At 37.5% G+C, this 13686-nt stretch overlaps 2 protein-coding genes across 2 annotated transcripts; one reads left to right on the forward strand and one right to left on the reverse strand.

Annotated features, from left to right (window-relative positions):
• The first annotated feature begins 122 nt into the window (after positions 1-122).
• LOC124635825 (protein ALP1-like) lies at positions 123-3553 on the forward strand. Its single transcript, XM_047171780.1, has 2 exons — positions 123-539; positions 1410-3553. The coding sequence occupies exons 1-2, from the start codon at positions 247-249 to the stop codon at positions 2293-2295; spliced, it is 1179 nt and encodes a 392-aa protein (XP_047027736.1). The 5' UTR covers positions 123-246; the 3' UTR covers positions 2296-3553.
• LOC124635827 lies at positions 563-3962 on the reverse strand. The gene is made up of 2 exons (XM_047171782.1): positions 3555-3962; positions 563-1379 (listed from the first exon to the last, which is right to left on the reverse strand). The coding sequence occupies exons 1-2, from the start codon at positions 3745-3747 to the stop codon at positions 586-588; spliced, it is 987 nt and encodes a 328-aa protein (XP_047027738.1). The 5' UTR covers positions 3748-3962; the 3' UTR covers positions 563-585.
• Between the last annotated feature and the right edge of the window lie 9724 nt (positions 3963-13686).

Genomic DNA, 13686 nt, shown 5'->3' on the forward strand with positions numbered 1-13686 from the left:
TTCAAACAAACTCACAACGCACATCAACTCACCGACAGCAGGTCAATTCAACTGACAGCAAACAGCTACGACGCGACATGCAGGTGCGCGCGGGGGGGTGACCGAGTACTTCGAGCACCGAGCGACTTAGGCCCGCCGCTGACTGCAACTTTTTGTCACCGTGACTTATTGTTACTGTCACCTGCTGTCACCCACGATGCGCTCACTGAAACTGTTCTTGGGTGACAAATCGCGTTCATTTCTGCTATGGACTTCAACGAGGTTGCCGTGATTTGCGCTCTTGAAATACATAGAAGAAAAATGAAACGGAAAAAACGCTACTGGGTGCACCCTTTATACACGGAAAGATTATTCAAAGGAAAATTCTACACTATATATTCTGAATTGCGTCAATACCCACCAAAGTTTTTTAATTATTTTCGTATGTCTATAAACTCTTTCGATGAGTTGCTGGCTTTGGTAGGTCCTGTGATTACACATCAAGATACAAGATTTCGGAAAGCTATTCCAGCAGAAGAAAGGTTAACGGTAACTTTGAGGTAAGTAACAAAAACTACATCAATTATTTATTTAAACAAAAAATCTTTATTCGGAGGCATACAAATTTGCAATATCACAATCATCTAAAGAGTAATTTGACACATATGATTGCACAGTTTCGTTCGACCGCGGAGGAGAAATATCATAAAAAGATTGAGTAGATGTAGAGGGTGCAGAGGGATTAAAACATTGTTGTGAAAGTACGCTAGGTGGTGGTGGTGGTGGTTGAGATTGTGGTTGGGTTGTAGATATTATTGGCTGAAGAAGTATACGAGGTGGTGCTGGTTGGGCTGGGGATATAAGCTGTTGCGAAATTATTCGAGGTTGTTGTGGTTGAGGAAGAATATATGTTGCAGCTGTAGAATTGTAATTAGTAAAGCTATTAGAAGATTGGGTATAATATTTCAGGGTGTTTAAAATCGCAATCTGTGCATCAATTTTCTGGCCTGGTGGAATAGACTTTAATAATGGAACCAAAGATAATGCGAAATAATTATCTGGGTCTGGTAGTGTCTGGATGTTTTGGTGGTTTGTTTTGTCTCTTAATATTTCTAATAAAGATTCTTCGTAACTTTTATTCTTCTTCTTTTCTCGTGTTGGTTGTGTTATTCCTGGTGTAGAAGAATCGTTCTCACTAATTGTTTCTTCGTCAAGCGATGGCACATTACTTGAGGTTTCTCTCCCTGCCTCCATAGAAGGTACCAAAAACAGTAGCTTATCAAAGTACACGTATCGTTTTCGTTTAGGTGCAGCTTGCCCTGATTTTACGTCTTTTTGGCAACGAAGCTCCCTCGAAAAACAAGCTCTTAAATTTTTCCAACGACGTTGTATCACTTTAACTGTAAAAAATATTATTCTTATATTTACAGGTATTTAGCAAGTGGTGCAAGTTTCAATGCATTATCTTTTGAATACCTAATTGGAGCCACAACACTTCGTAATATTGTAAATTCAACGTGCCAATCTATATGGGAAGCATTGCAACCTCTGTACATGGCAGAAAAAAATGAAGAAGACTGGTATAAAATTGCTGATCAGTTTTACGAGCGTACTAACTTTCCTAATATTATCGGCGCCGTCGATGGTAAACATGTTAGAATAACGAATCCAAAGTACGGTGGATCTGATTATTTTAATTATAAAAAATATTTCTCTATGGTTTTGATGGCATGGGTAGACGCAGATTATAAATTCATCTACATTGACGTCGGATCACAAGGAAGCGCAAGCGACTCGACGATTTTAAAAAAATCGAATACTGGCAGAAGGCTTCAAGGGAATTTATTAAATATTCCGATTGGACGAAGTCTGCCTAATGATGAAAATGGAAAAATAATGCCTTTTTGCATTGTAGGTGATGAAGCCTTTGGTTTGTCGAAAAATATCTTACGACCGTTTTCCAAGAGAGGACTTACAGTTGCTAAAAGAATCTTTAACTATAGACATACACGAGCACGTCGAATGGTGGAATGCACTTTTGGAATACTGTGTAATAAATGGAGAATTCTACACAGACCTATCGATGTTAACGTAGAATTTTGTGATAAGATTGTAATGGCTTGCTGTATATTACATAACTATGTACGCGTTAAAGATGGAATTCAATTCACAGATACCGCGTACGAATGTACGCTAAGCAATACGTCAACAAATCAGTGGCATCGAAACATGTCCTGTGTCAATATAAGAAATTATTTTACTTCTTATTTTATTTCACCACAAGGATCCGTACCGTGGCAATATGAAAAAATATAACTAAATATGTAACTTATGATAACAATAGTCACAAGTGCACACGCATAATTCATTTAAAGGAGATGTTTCAAATCCGACCCACTACATGTACAGTAAGGGTTGGACCACATCTGGCAGCACGGAATCGCCTTTTGGGCCAACCCTTATCCAGAAAAATCTATGGAATTCGGGAAAAATAGAGATCATTTGCTTAAATGCATACTTTTCTTGTTATAATTTATTATTTATTAATAAGTTTTATTGACTTTCAATATGGCGTCTCGCCATTTTATATACTCTGTTACCAAAAAATGACAACAATCCATGGATTTGACAATTAAGAAAAATAAACACGTCAAATGTCATTAATCAACCACCATGACGGTAGCTTAGGCCCATACTATAGTACGGGCATTTCGTCCGCCGTCCGGAGATACTATTTAATATAAAAGTTGTTTGCTGCATACTAAACTGCGCGGTTTACCGCTGCGGTTTACAGGCGGGAGAAATATAAGGTGCTTTAAAAATATCTGCCACGGCTTCAACGGGAGATAGTATTGTGTATGTAGACAACAATAGTGAAGACCGGAATAGTTAAATTTAGACTGCGAGATGATCTCTTGCGAATAAATAATCTCAAACTTGTACGCAATTTCTACTGGTAAAAAAAAATATGAGACATATTATGCTCAATAAGTAATAATCTTTACTAATGATGTATGCACGCAATACTGTCTCCCATTGCAGCCATGGCAGATATTTTTATATCACCTTATACAATCGCCGCATGCAGCGTCAAACCGCCACTTGAAACTAAAAGGACGGTTTTCCGCTTTTGAGTCATTTTGCAAGGTTTACTGGAGGGTCCATGATGAAATGAACTATATACAGCTAAGTACAATCTGTATAGTTTGATGGTGTGTAGCAGCATTGTCGAGCGGACATTGGCGGTAGAACCGCCAGTATATGGTATTAACCTTACAGCTATGATGGTTTTTTGATGTGTATTGCAATCTCATGTGTATATTTTTGTGTTTTAGAGCCAAATAAAGCCAAATTAAATTAATTGGATCATTGAAAATTGTTTGAAATATTTTTTTTGGGCCGGGCTCCATACATTTTGAAACGTCTCCTTTCAGTCTTATGTCAATGTGGGTAAATAATAATTCCGCAACGCTCTACTGATACCTATACCTAACCTATGCAAGAACTATAATTGCCTATCGCCCTAATTTAATGTAATAATTATAAATAAGTATAATAAACGCTAATAAAATTACCTGCGTTTTCTTTTTGTTCCTGTGATAAACTTCTTGTTGGAAATAAGTGTAATACAATTTCATCCCATAATCTTCGTTTTAAAATTTGATCAGAATATTGTTTTAAATTTTTTGTATATAATGCAGGCCTCTTCTCTATCTCCTCTATTAATAATTCATTGTCAATTTCTTCCTCTTGCAAAGAAGACGACATCTTTAAAAATACGTCTGCTCCGAACGCGCGGCGCAGGCTGAGTGACAAAAAGTCACCAGTGAGCGGACTCCCATAGTAATGTACAGGGCGAGTGACAGTCACGTCACTCCGGTGCTGCCTGTCGCTGCAACTTTTTGTCACGTCACCATAATGAGCGCACTCAGTATAGTTTTCATTGCACTTGACTAAGTGACAAAAAGTCACGTTGACAAAAAGTTGCAGTCAGCGGCGGGCCTAACTATTACTTTTTTAATATACCTAGGTTAACCTTAGCTGTAATTTAATAAAAAGTAGGTTACTGTTTATTTAAAATTGTTTTTGCTGTATTACGTCGCTGTGGAACAGTAAAACAAAATATTTTTTTATAATGAAAAAACTTTTGTATACTTGAATTTTTTGGCTTTTGGAGGCCCCCTTGAGCCGGAGGCCCTCGGCGATCGCCGACCAGCCGCCCTGGCCAGACCGGGCCTGACATAGGTATTATTGTAAATATTCCGAGTTTTTATTTTTATAGTTGGATTAATTGTTGAAAACATTTAATTGACACAAATACAATTGAAATAACTAATTATATATAACTAATTGCATAGATTATTAAAAATAAAAATTAGGCGCAAAGAATAGTTTACCTAACCTACGTTATTATAAAATAAAAAAAGAGTGTAGGTACTTACCTTGTATGTTTTTTTCTGCTTCACTCCAGTCATCAAAATTTTCAAACAGTACTTTACAAATGTCTAGCCATGCTTTTGATTTAGCGTCCCGGTCTTTAAATATTTCGCTTGATTGGTCCCATATGGCAGGACGACACTGAACTTCAACAATTACCCTTTCTGTATCAAAATTTGTCATTTTTTGTTATGGGCCGGGCACGCGCGTGCGGTCGGTTCGAGATAGCGCTGTCAACTGAACAAGCACGCGCGTGCACCCGCTAGCGGGCTTCGCGCGTGGACCCGTCCAACGTGATGCGTGATCACGTCGCGTGCATGCGTGCCCCATTGCACGGAAGTATCACGCGACGGGCTCACGAGCGTGTGCACGCGCATGGGCACGCGCGGGTCGTTTTTGTATGGACACGCGAGAGGCACGCTTAACGCAGTTTATGCCCTTAATTCCACGATGACAGGCTTTTCCCATGTGATATTTGAGTATTATTTCACGCTGTTCGTTTTCGTCTTCTCTATATAAACTAGGCGATTAGTACATTCAAACATTTTTATAGTGATCTTTTAAATAATGTTGCAATTATGTTAGAGAATTGTTCTCTATAGCGTTTGTCTTCAAAATAAATGAAGTATTTAATAATTGGTCTAATATATTCTTTATCATTGTTCTTTTATTTATAGAACTATTTACGTTATCAACTCTTCCAACATCGGAAAATTTGCAAAATTACCTGATTCCACTCTCCTTTTCCAAAGTGGCATTTTACCTAAAGAACTTTTCAGTCATCCAGACGCATCCACGATGGTGACGGCAGGACCCTGAAGAGGCAGGCTAATCTCGTTCAAATGAGTGAATATACCAAGTACGCTAGCCCTTCCACAAAATTTTCTCTCTCAAGATATTCATACAATGAATTTGCTTTGTTTTTCAGAAAAAGTAACACGTCTTCTCGCAACTCAAACAAGCGCTTCAATACTTGTCCCCTTGACGGCCAACGAAGTTCTGTGTAGTAAAGAAGTACTTCATGTTCTGACCCCATTTCTTGACAAAGTCTTTTAAACAGGCGGTGGTTTAAGGCTCTTGCTCTGATCAAGATAATTATTTTGACACATGTAGACATCACTTCCTCTTAAAAAAGTAGGCATAGTTCGTGAAGCCAAGGCAAGTCGATGCAAGACACAATGAGTGATTATAACATGAGGGCACTCTTTCTTGATCAAAGCCGCAAAACCAGACGTATTACCAAGCATTGCGGGAGCGCCATCGGTGCATGTGCTACCAAGTTTAGTTTTCCAGTGTAAATTTTGTTCGATGAAAAATCTTTTAATCATTACAAAGACATCTGAAGCCTTCGTAGTTTCTAAAAGTGAGTCGCAAAAAAACTCCTATTTGATACTACGCTTATCATGTTTTACATAACGGACAAACACCAAGAACTGGCTGCATTGTGATACATCGGTGCTTTCATCCAATTGCATACTGAACGGAAACAGCGAAGCATTCAATTCTTCATTAACCTGCTTTAAAAAATTTGACGACATTTCAACAATTCTAGATAGTAATTCAGCTTCAACCTTCATTCTTACCATACACAAGTTCTACAATATCCAGTGCGCAAGGCTTCACTAATGTTTCCGCGATAGTGTGTGGCTTCTTTTGCAGAGCAATACGGTAAGCAACCTTACAGGATGCCTCAATACTTGGTTTTTGTGTCTGGGTCTACATTTGCTGTGGGCATCTACATCCAAGTCTGGGTCAGTAGGAAAACTATCTACATCATGTTCATCTTCTAGCTCCATCAGACGATCTATATACTTAGTATAAACATATAGCGACATACTTAGTAAAAACTAATTTCAAAACAAACTAAGTAAAAAATAATTCACGGAGGCATGAGCCAAAAGGTAAACAAAGAAATCAATGTTATTCAAACTTTTATGTATTTTTTTAAATCATTTAATTTAATTTCAGTCCCATTTGTATAGCTAGCAGTTAGCTGTACTGTTCTTTTGTTATATTGCCTGAAAGCGTGACTCTATGATGCAATTATAATCAAACTATGCATTTATTTTCTGTTTCAATTTATCTTACATAGTTTAGGTGTACAAATAATTGTTTAATACTGTTACAAGGTACTAAACTATGAGGATAATAAAACCAACGATTCAGACGATTCTGACGAACTTTCACCAACATGGATAATGAAACGGTTTACTAAATCATCAATTATTATGCCATCAATTTTTAGCATCTTTTGCTCTTCATTTATCAGATGGTCAATGCATTTTTGCCAAGCCTCTTCTGTTATATTTTGAATTGCATTGGCTAACAAATTTTTAATGTCATTTAACTTATAGCTTTTATTATTCTGAGCAACATATCCTTTGACTTGGGCCCATATTAATTCAATAGGATTAAAATTCACAGTGGTGGAAGCCTCACCATTGTATGTCGCTTTTCTTGGGCCATTTCATCAACAATATATGTTTGGTACATATCTTTTACTTATTTTATTTTTAAAAGTAGCTGTGCTTTTACTTCTGATTCATCAAAATGTTTTTGTCTTTCAGCCATGCCTGCAATTCACTTTTTTTTTTGAAGATGTAGGAGTCTTTTCTCTTTGAGTGGTTTGATGCATTGTCCATGACAAATAACAGAGTTAGCATCTAATTTCAATAGAATTTGACTAAACCATTTCTCTAAGTTGTCTGAATCCATCTCAGAATGATAGTCCCCATCGCTCTTCTTTGTTTCAAAAATAAATTCGCCTCCTTCCAGAATGCCTGTGTTTGAGCCTGTGAACAAATTAATTATGTATACTTTTAAATACCACTGCCCTAACCAAGAGAATCCAGGCGGAATGTTATGTTAGTATTGTATTAAAATTAAACATTACCTTAGTGAACGATGATGAGTCGTTTTCCTTTTCCACTTGGATTTTTTAGTATTGGCTGCAGTTAGATTCATAACGAGGTACGGCAATTCAGTACTTTCTGGTTTCTGCAGTAAACGATGATGGACTATTTGGAGAATGCATACATTATCCCACAATGAGGATTCTGCAATCATCTATATTTTTTATGTGTTTCAAGGAGCTCCTTCATAGCTTTAATTTGTAAATAAGAGGGAAGTTTTTTGAGAATACTATTTGCTTGTCTTGTGAATAAATCGATTTCATCATCGCTGTCACAACTATTTCTAGAAGAAAAAGACGCTTTTTTAGGTAAATAAAAAAGATAAAAAGTCATTTAATCAACAGATTAGATATTTTACTTTATTCATTTTATTATCAAATCAAATCATCTTTATTGTCAGGCATCAAAGGCCCATAGATAAATACCTTAAAACTGGCATACATATGTTAATACAAAATTGTTAGTAAATAAAAACTTAAAACTATGTTAGTAGCACTTCACTTATGCACTATGTCACTGTGCGGTCCTGTGGCACTTGTCTGCGTCCCTTGCGTAGTTGTAAAGAACTCGTTTCATACAATGATTAATGATTTTCTCGGCGAAAAGTATTCTGAGATTTTTTTATAACTTCTTCTAACGTCTCATTTTCATGTTCTCCAAAACTGTTATAAAGGACATTGGGCAGATTGGTATACCCCACCAATAGCAATGTCATACATATCATTGGATAGGCCTTTTTATGTAGAACAACATTTACTATGACAGCTTTGCTGAAATATTTGTCCGTTCTGAGATATAGATCAAAAACTGTGCAAAAGTTAAACTAAAGTTAACTTAATAATCTATTGATATCTCAAGTTTTTAGAGGAAAAACTAAGTTCCACTAAGTGTAAGTCTCGTGAGTCCTACCTGCTGTGCCCGTTAGGGTCCACAAGTGTTATTATTATTTAGCATTTCAAGCTTATACTGTATCAACTGGATATTGGGCATGATGATAAACCCCACCAATAACAAAGTCATACATATCGATGGATAGGTCTTTTTAACTGGAACAACATTTACTATGACAGCTTTGTTCTATTGTTTGCCCGTTCTGAGATATGGCTAAAAAACAATACAACACTGTATTGATTTTCTTTGAAAAATAACAGCAATGTCTTTCTTTTAATTTTTTTTTTATAATCAATAAGTAAGTCGTGGTGGCCTTGTCGGTAAAGAACCAACCACTCAAGTGCGCGGGTTCGATTCCAAGTCAGGCAAGTACTAATGCAACTTTTCTAAGTTTGTATGTGCTGTCCACCTAAGTATATCTTGGACACCAATGACTGTGTTTCGGAGGGCACGTTAAACTGTAGGTTCCGGCTGTCATTGAACATCCTTGGCTGTCATTGCGGGTAGTCATAATTCAGTAAGTCTGACACCAGTCTAACCAAGAGGTAGTGAATTGCCCGGGTAGCTGGGTTGAGGAGGTCAGATAGGCAGTCACTCATTGTAAAACACTCAGCTGCATTCGGTTAAACTAAAAGCCGGTCGAATGAATATTTTTTATGTACTTTAGAATAAGAAAGATTTAATGATCATGAGAAAGAGAAACTCTTGTCTGAGAAACAGCCACAAGTGTCGATCGATATAAGGATCATAAGCAAATGCTTGGTGTGGTCGGTCCATGGTCGTGCATGGGTAACAACAGAAGACAAAGAGACTGGTAACCAATCTTATCAAGAGGTATCGAGTTGCCCAGATTACCGGGGTAAGGAGATCAGATAGGCAATTACATCCAGTTACACTGGAAGCCGACCGCAAGATAGCTGGAAAAAGGCTAATAAGATCATATTGAATTATTTAAATGTACAAAGTAACGTATGAACGAAATGTGGATATTATCCTTATATTCATATCGTCTATTTCATTTCGCACTGTACAGTATAGGTAAGGTGGAACTGCTAAATATAGTAACAAATGAAGACTCACAGCAGGTACTTAGTACATCGAAGACATACATAGATTTTCCTTTAAACACTTAATCTGCATTAATTTTAAGTTTGTTTTTTATCTATATCTCAGAACGGACAAACAATAGAACAAAGCTGTCATAGTAAATGTTGTTCCAGTTAAAAAGACCTATCCATCGATATGTATGACTTTGTTATTGGTGGGATTTATCATCATCCCCAAAATCCAGTTGGTACAGTATAATGTTGAAATGCTAAGAAATAGTAACACTTATGGACAATAATGGGCACAGCAGGTAGGACTCAGGAGACTTACACTTAGTGGAACTTAGTTTTTCCTCTAAAAACTTGAGATATGAGTAGATTATTAAGTTAACTTTAGTTTAACTTTTGCACAGTTTTTGATCTATATCTTAGAACGGACAAACATTTCGGCAAAGCTATCATAGTAAATGTTGTTCTACATAAAAAGGCCTATCCAAAGATATGTATGACATAGCTATTGGTGGGGTATACCAGGTCCCATATATTTGTGCCCATTGTCCTTTCAATCCCTTTCGGTCCTATACAGTTAAGTAATATATGGTTCTCGGGACTTGTGACGTCCTTCAACAATAGATTTATGTTGGAAACATTTAGGTTGTTGCGCTCACACGCTAAATTTAGCTGTGCAAGGAGGATTGTCTGCGACATAAGAATTGATTTTATTGAAAAACCTCGGGACACCTTTTCACACACGGTCGGTTAGCCCGATGGTAAATTCTGATAAACTACATTTAAGGGGTATAAAAGCAAATCCGATATATCCAATAAAATTTTTGGCAAACTCGTATTAATTTCACTGTTCAATTTGTCATTCGAACAAATAATTTTGTTGTATTTTGTGTATTTTATTTTTAATTATGCCGCCCCACACTTTGGCACTAAAACGCACTTGGTGATGCGTCTCTCGCACCAAATGTGGGTTATTAAACGACCACCAATGCTCGTTGTGCACGTTGTACAGTCCTACATGTGTTAAGAGTGCTTCATCCGTCCACAAGATGTTGGCGTCGCGGTGACTTAGAAGCCACTCGCATAAGTCTCGACGTGATGCTGGATCTGGGTCATGGATTTACTGGACGGGTTGAAAGTGGTATGGGTGGAGTCCGGAAGTGTTAAGCAGCTTCCATACTGCATAATGGCTGACACCAAAGCGACGTGCTGCATCGTGGGTACTGACTCTGGGATCTCGCTCGAAAAAAGCCAAACTTTGGTCTTCTATATCGACCGCCATTCGTGGTCTGCCAGAACCTTGCGCGTGGCTCGGAACAGGAAACTGCCCATGGTCGAGCAACCTTTGGGTAGCTGCTAAAATAGTCCTTGTATTGGGGACCCTGGGATTTGTTATTCTTTGTGTTCGAAGTCTGGGTATGCTCTCCAACGCGTACAGCCTGCGAGCAGCGCGTAAATTTTCGCCACTTTGTTAGGTACACTCGCACCATTTCGAAAAACTCGCGATTTGTGTAGTCCGGCATAATTAACGATACGGAGCGCCAGTGACCGCGGCGCCGGCATTTGCGCGGGAAGGAAGCGACGACGTCACGATAGCGCGGGCGCTGAGTCGCTGTCGATGATGTCGCGATTGCGAAACGATCCGATGCGAATTTAATGCGATGCGGAGCGATGCGGCTACTCTGTCCTACGTGCGCGCGAACCGTCCCCTCCGCGCCCTCCGCCGCCGTTTAGTCCAGTTAGCATTAAACATTTGTCATGGACGGACGGAAGCTAATGTTGTTGGAAAATTCATATCTTAAATATGAAATATTGAAGAAGTGTATAAAGCAGAGAAATTGAACTAATACTGTGTACTTAGAAAGGCATACTCATGGGGAATTTCATAATTTGTACCAGGATTTACGTACTCAACCCCTGTTGTTCAAGGAATACTGTCAAATGTTACCTACAACGTTTGACTATATTGTACAAGCCATTAAACCTGTTCTGCAATTTACTACAACAAATTTTCAGGAACCTATTTCTGTAAGAAAACTATGAAATAAATGTTAGAAATTACATATAATATTAATTAAGTTTAATTAGTAAGTATGTACGTAATATTGATTTGAACTAAAGAAGGTCGTCGTCAGTAGTATACATACTTTTATATTAATATTATAAAAAATATGTAATCATATTGGTTTATTTATTTACTTAGATATAACAATTACTTACATTAAGCTTTAAAAAAAAACTATTGTTTCTATATAGGTACCAAAGGAAAAAGAAAAGTAACTAGTTCACACATTACAAAGTACATTAACAAAGTTCACAATTAATTCTAACTATAATATAGTGCTAACTAAAGGCCGGTTTACACTTTGCGAAGTGTGAAGTGATAAGTGTTAAGCGTTAACTTTACGCGATAAGTCTCAAGTGTTAAGTAGTCTTTTCCATCTCCGTTTACACAGTGTTTAGGAAGAAGCTCATAGTGGTACTGTCCGTTGTGCATAGTGTCTCTAGAAATGGAAGATGAACAGCACCTAATATTGAGACAAATAATTAAGGAGATTGTATCTGTTGTGGTATCTGATATAGAAAATGAACTCAATTTTGAAATCGGGAATTCCCATCGCTTCACTCAGTTTCAATAGGGCCGCATCTCTCAGCTGTTTGTTTTTAAATTCTGCGCACTTTACATTGTATAGGCATTTAAACTTTATGTATTCTTGTACGAATTTTAAAGTATGTTGTTCCGTCCACTTCATTTTCGCTTTGAACTTGACACTGCGCACTTAACACACACGTATTTACACACTGATTAGTACAGGCAAATTGCGAGAGAGGGTAGTAGAAAAGTTGAGAGGGGGTAGTCACTTAACAACAAAAATATACCTTGATTCTATTCACTCGCACTAATCACTTTACGCTTCCTTTCACACCTTGATTACTAAACACCTGCAGTGTTAACTTAACAAAGTGTAAACCGGGCATTAATTTCAGTATCACTGATAAGCAAGATAACTTTAGATTAGGTAAATTAAAAAAGTCTCTACTCTTGTTTCCGGAGCGGGGAAACTATTGAAATTACTAAGTATTACTACTAAGGAATTTCGGGAGACAAATTAAAAGCGTGTTACCGATTCTGAGGTACTTTTAATTGTAAAAAAACTAATCTACTGTCTGACCCATCTCGGCGCGACATCTCCGGTGGGGCGACTTATCTACCTAAGTTCTTAAAATTATAGTCAGCACATTATACATGTGTGCGTACAGACTTAATCTAGGGCCGAAGGCTGGGTGGTCACCATAGCTCCTCCGACCTTAAGAGGAAAATTATCGGGAGAATCGATTTTAGATTGGTTCCGATAATTTTTCTTGAAACACGTGTATTTCAGCAATTTGAGCCGAACAACATAAACGGAAAATACAAAAATACTTAAAATAACTAAACCTAAGGTCACGTACACCAAGGACGCACTGAAGCTACTGTCCCTTTTATCAAAAACACTTTCGATCACTTCACTATGTTTTAACGAATACGCCATATATTTCACTTCGTCTAGATTTATGCCCTTCATATCAAGTGCACGTGTACTGGATAGCTGTGCGTTAGTGCGTAACTGAGGTAAGGCGATGATTGGTACTCTTTTCACCACATCGGACTCTATGAAGATACGATGATTAATGTGTATGCCATGAATCTCCACCTCACAGGGTTCTTCGATGGTCATCAGGTAAGTACCAAATACCAATTGTCTACTGGTCTCATCCTTGCATCGTTCTGTTAGTGTGGTCTTCTCTTCACTATACAGGATCCAGTTGTTGTTAGCGACTTGTTGGACTCTGACCTGTTCGATTTCTATTGGATGTTGTTTGCAAAGGGTAAGGTCGTTTTCGAAATTCATAAGCTGTTCGACACAGGTAAGTTCATAGAAGGGGATCCTGTTGTCTGCAGTGCAGAGGAAGCGAGCACCGGCAGAGAATGGTCTACACGGTATTGCGATTGGTGAGTATCTATTTTCTTTCGCCAATAGGTAAGGGTATTTGGGGAAAATAGCTAGGGTCTTATTTTCGGTGTCATGGAAAATTGGTAGGGAGTAAATCTTATAATAGTTATAAGTAACATTATCGGTAAGTGGTATCTCCATTATAAACGTTATTTGATTACTTTTAATAAATGATTTAACACATATAATCTCTTCTATTTTTAACAAGTTCGCTTCGGCGGGAGGATATATTAAGCTTTCATATTCGGATATTAATTTAAGATGATATAAAAGTTCTGAAGAATTAACAATTGATTGATGTAAAATAGAGACTCTGCTTAATGCAAGTGCAGTTTCGATTTCACTTAATCTAATAAATATAGTACGAAAGTTACTCATGAAAACATTGAACAACCCAGTTAAGTACGTCAGAAAAAT

This window comes from Helicoverpa zea, chromosome 13, assembly GCF_022581195.2.
Source record: "Helicoverpa zea isolate HzStark_Cry1AcR chromosome 13, ilHelZeax1.1, whole genome shotgun sequence".
Classification (NCBI taxonomy): Eukaryota; Metazoa; Arthropoda; class Insecta; order Lepidoptera; family Noctuidae; genus Helicoverpa; species Helicoverpa zea.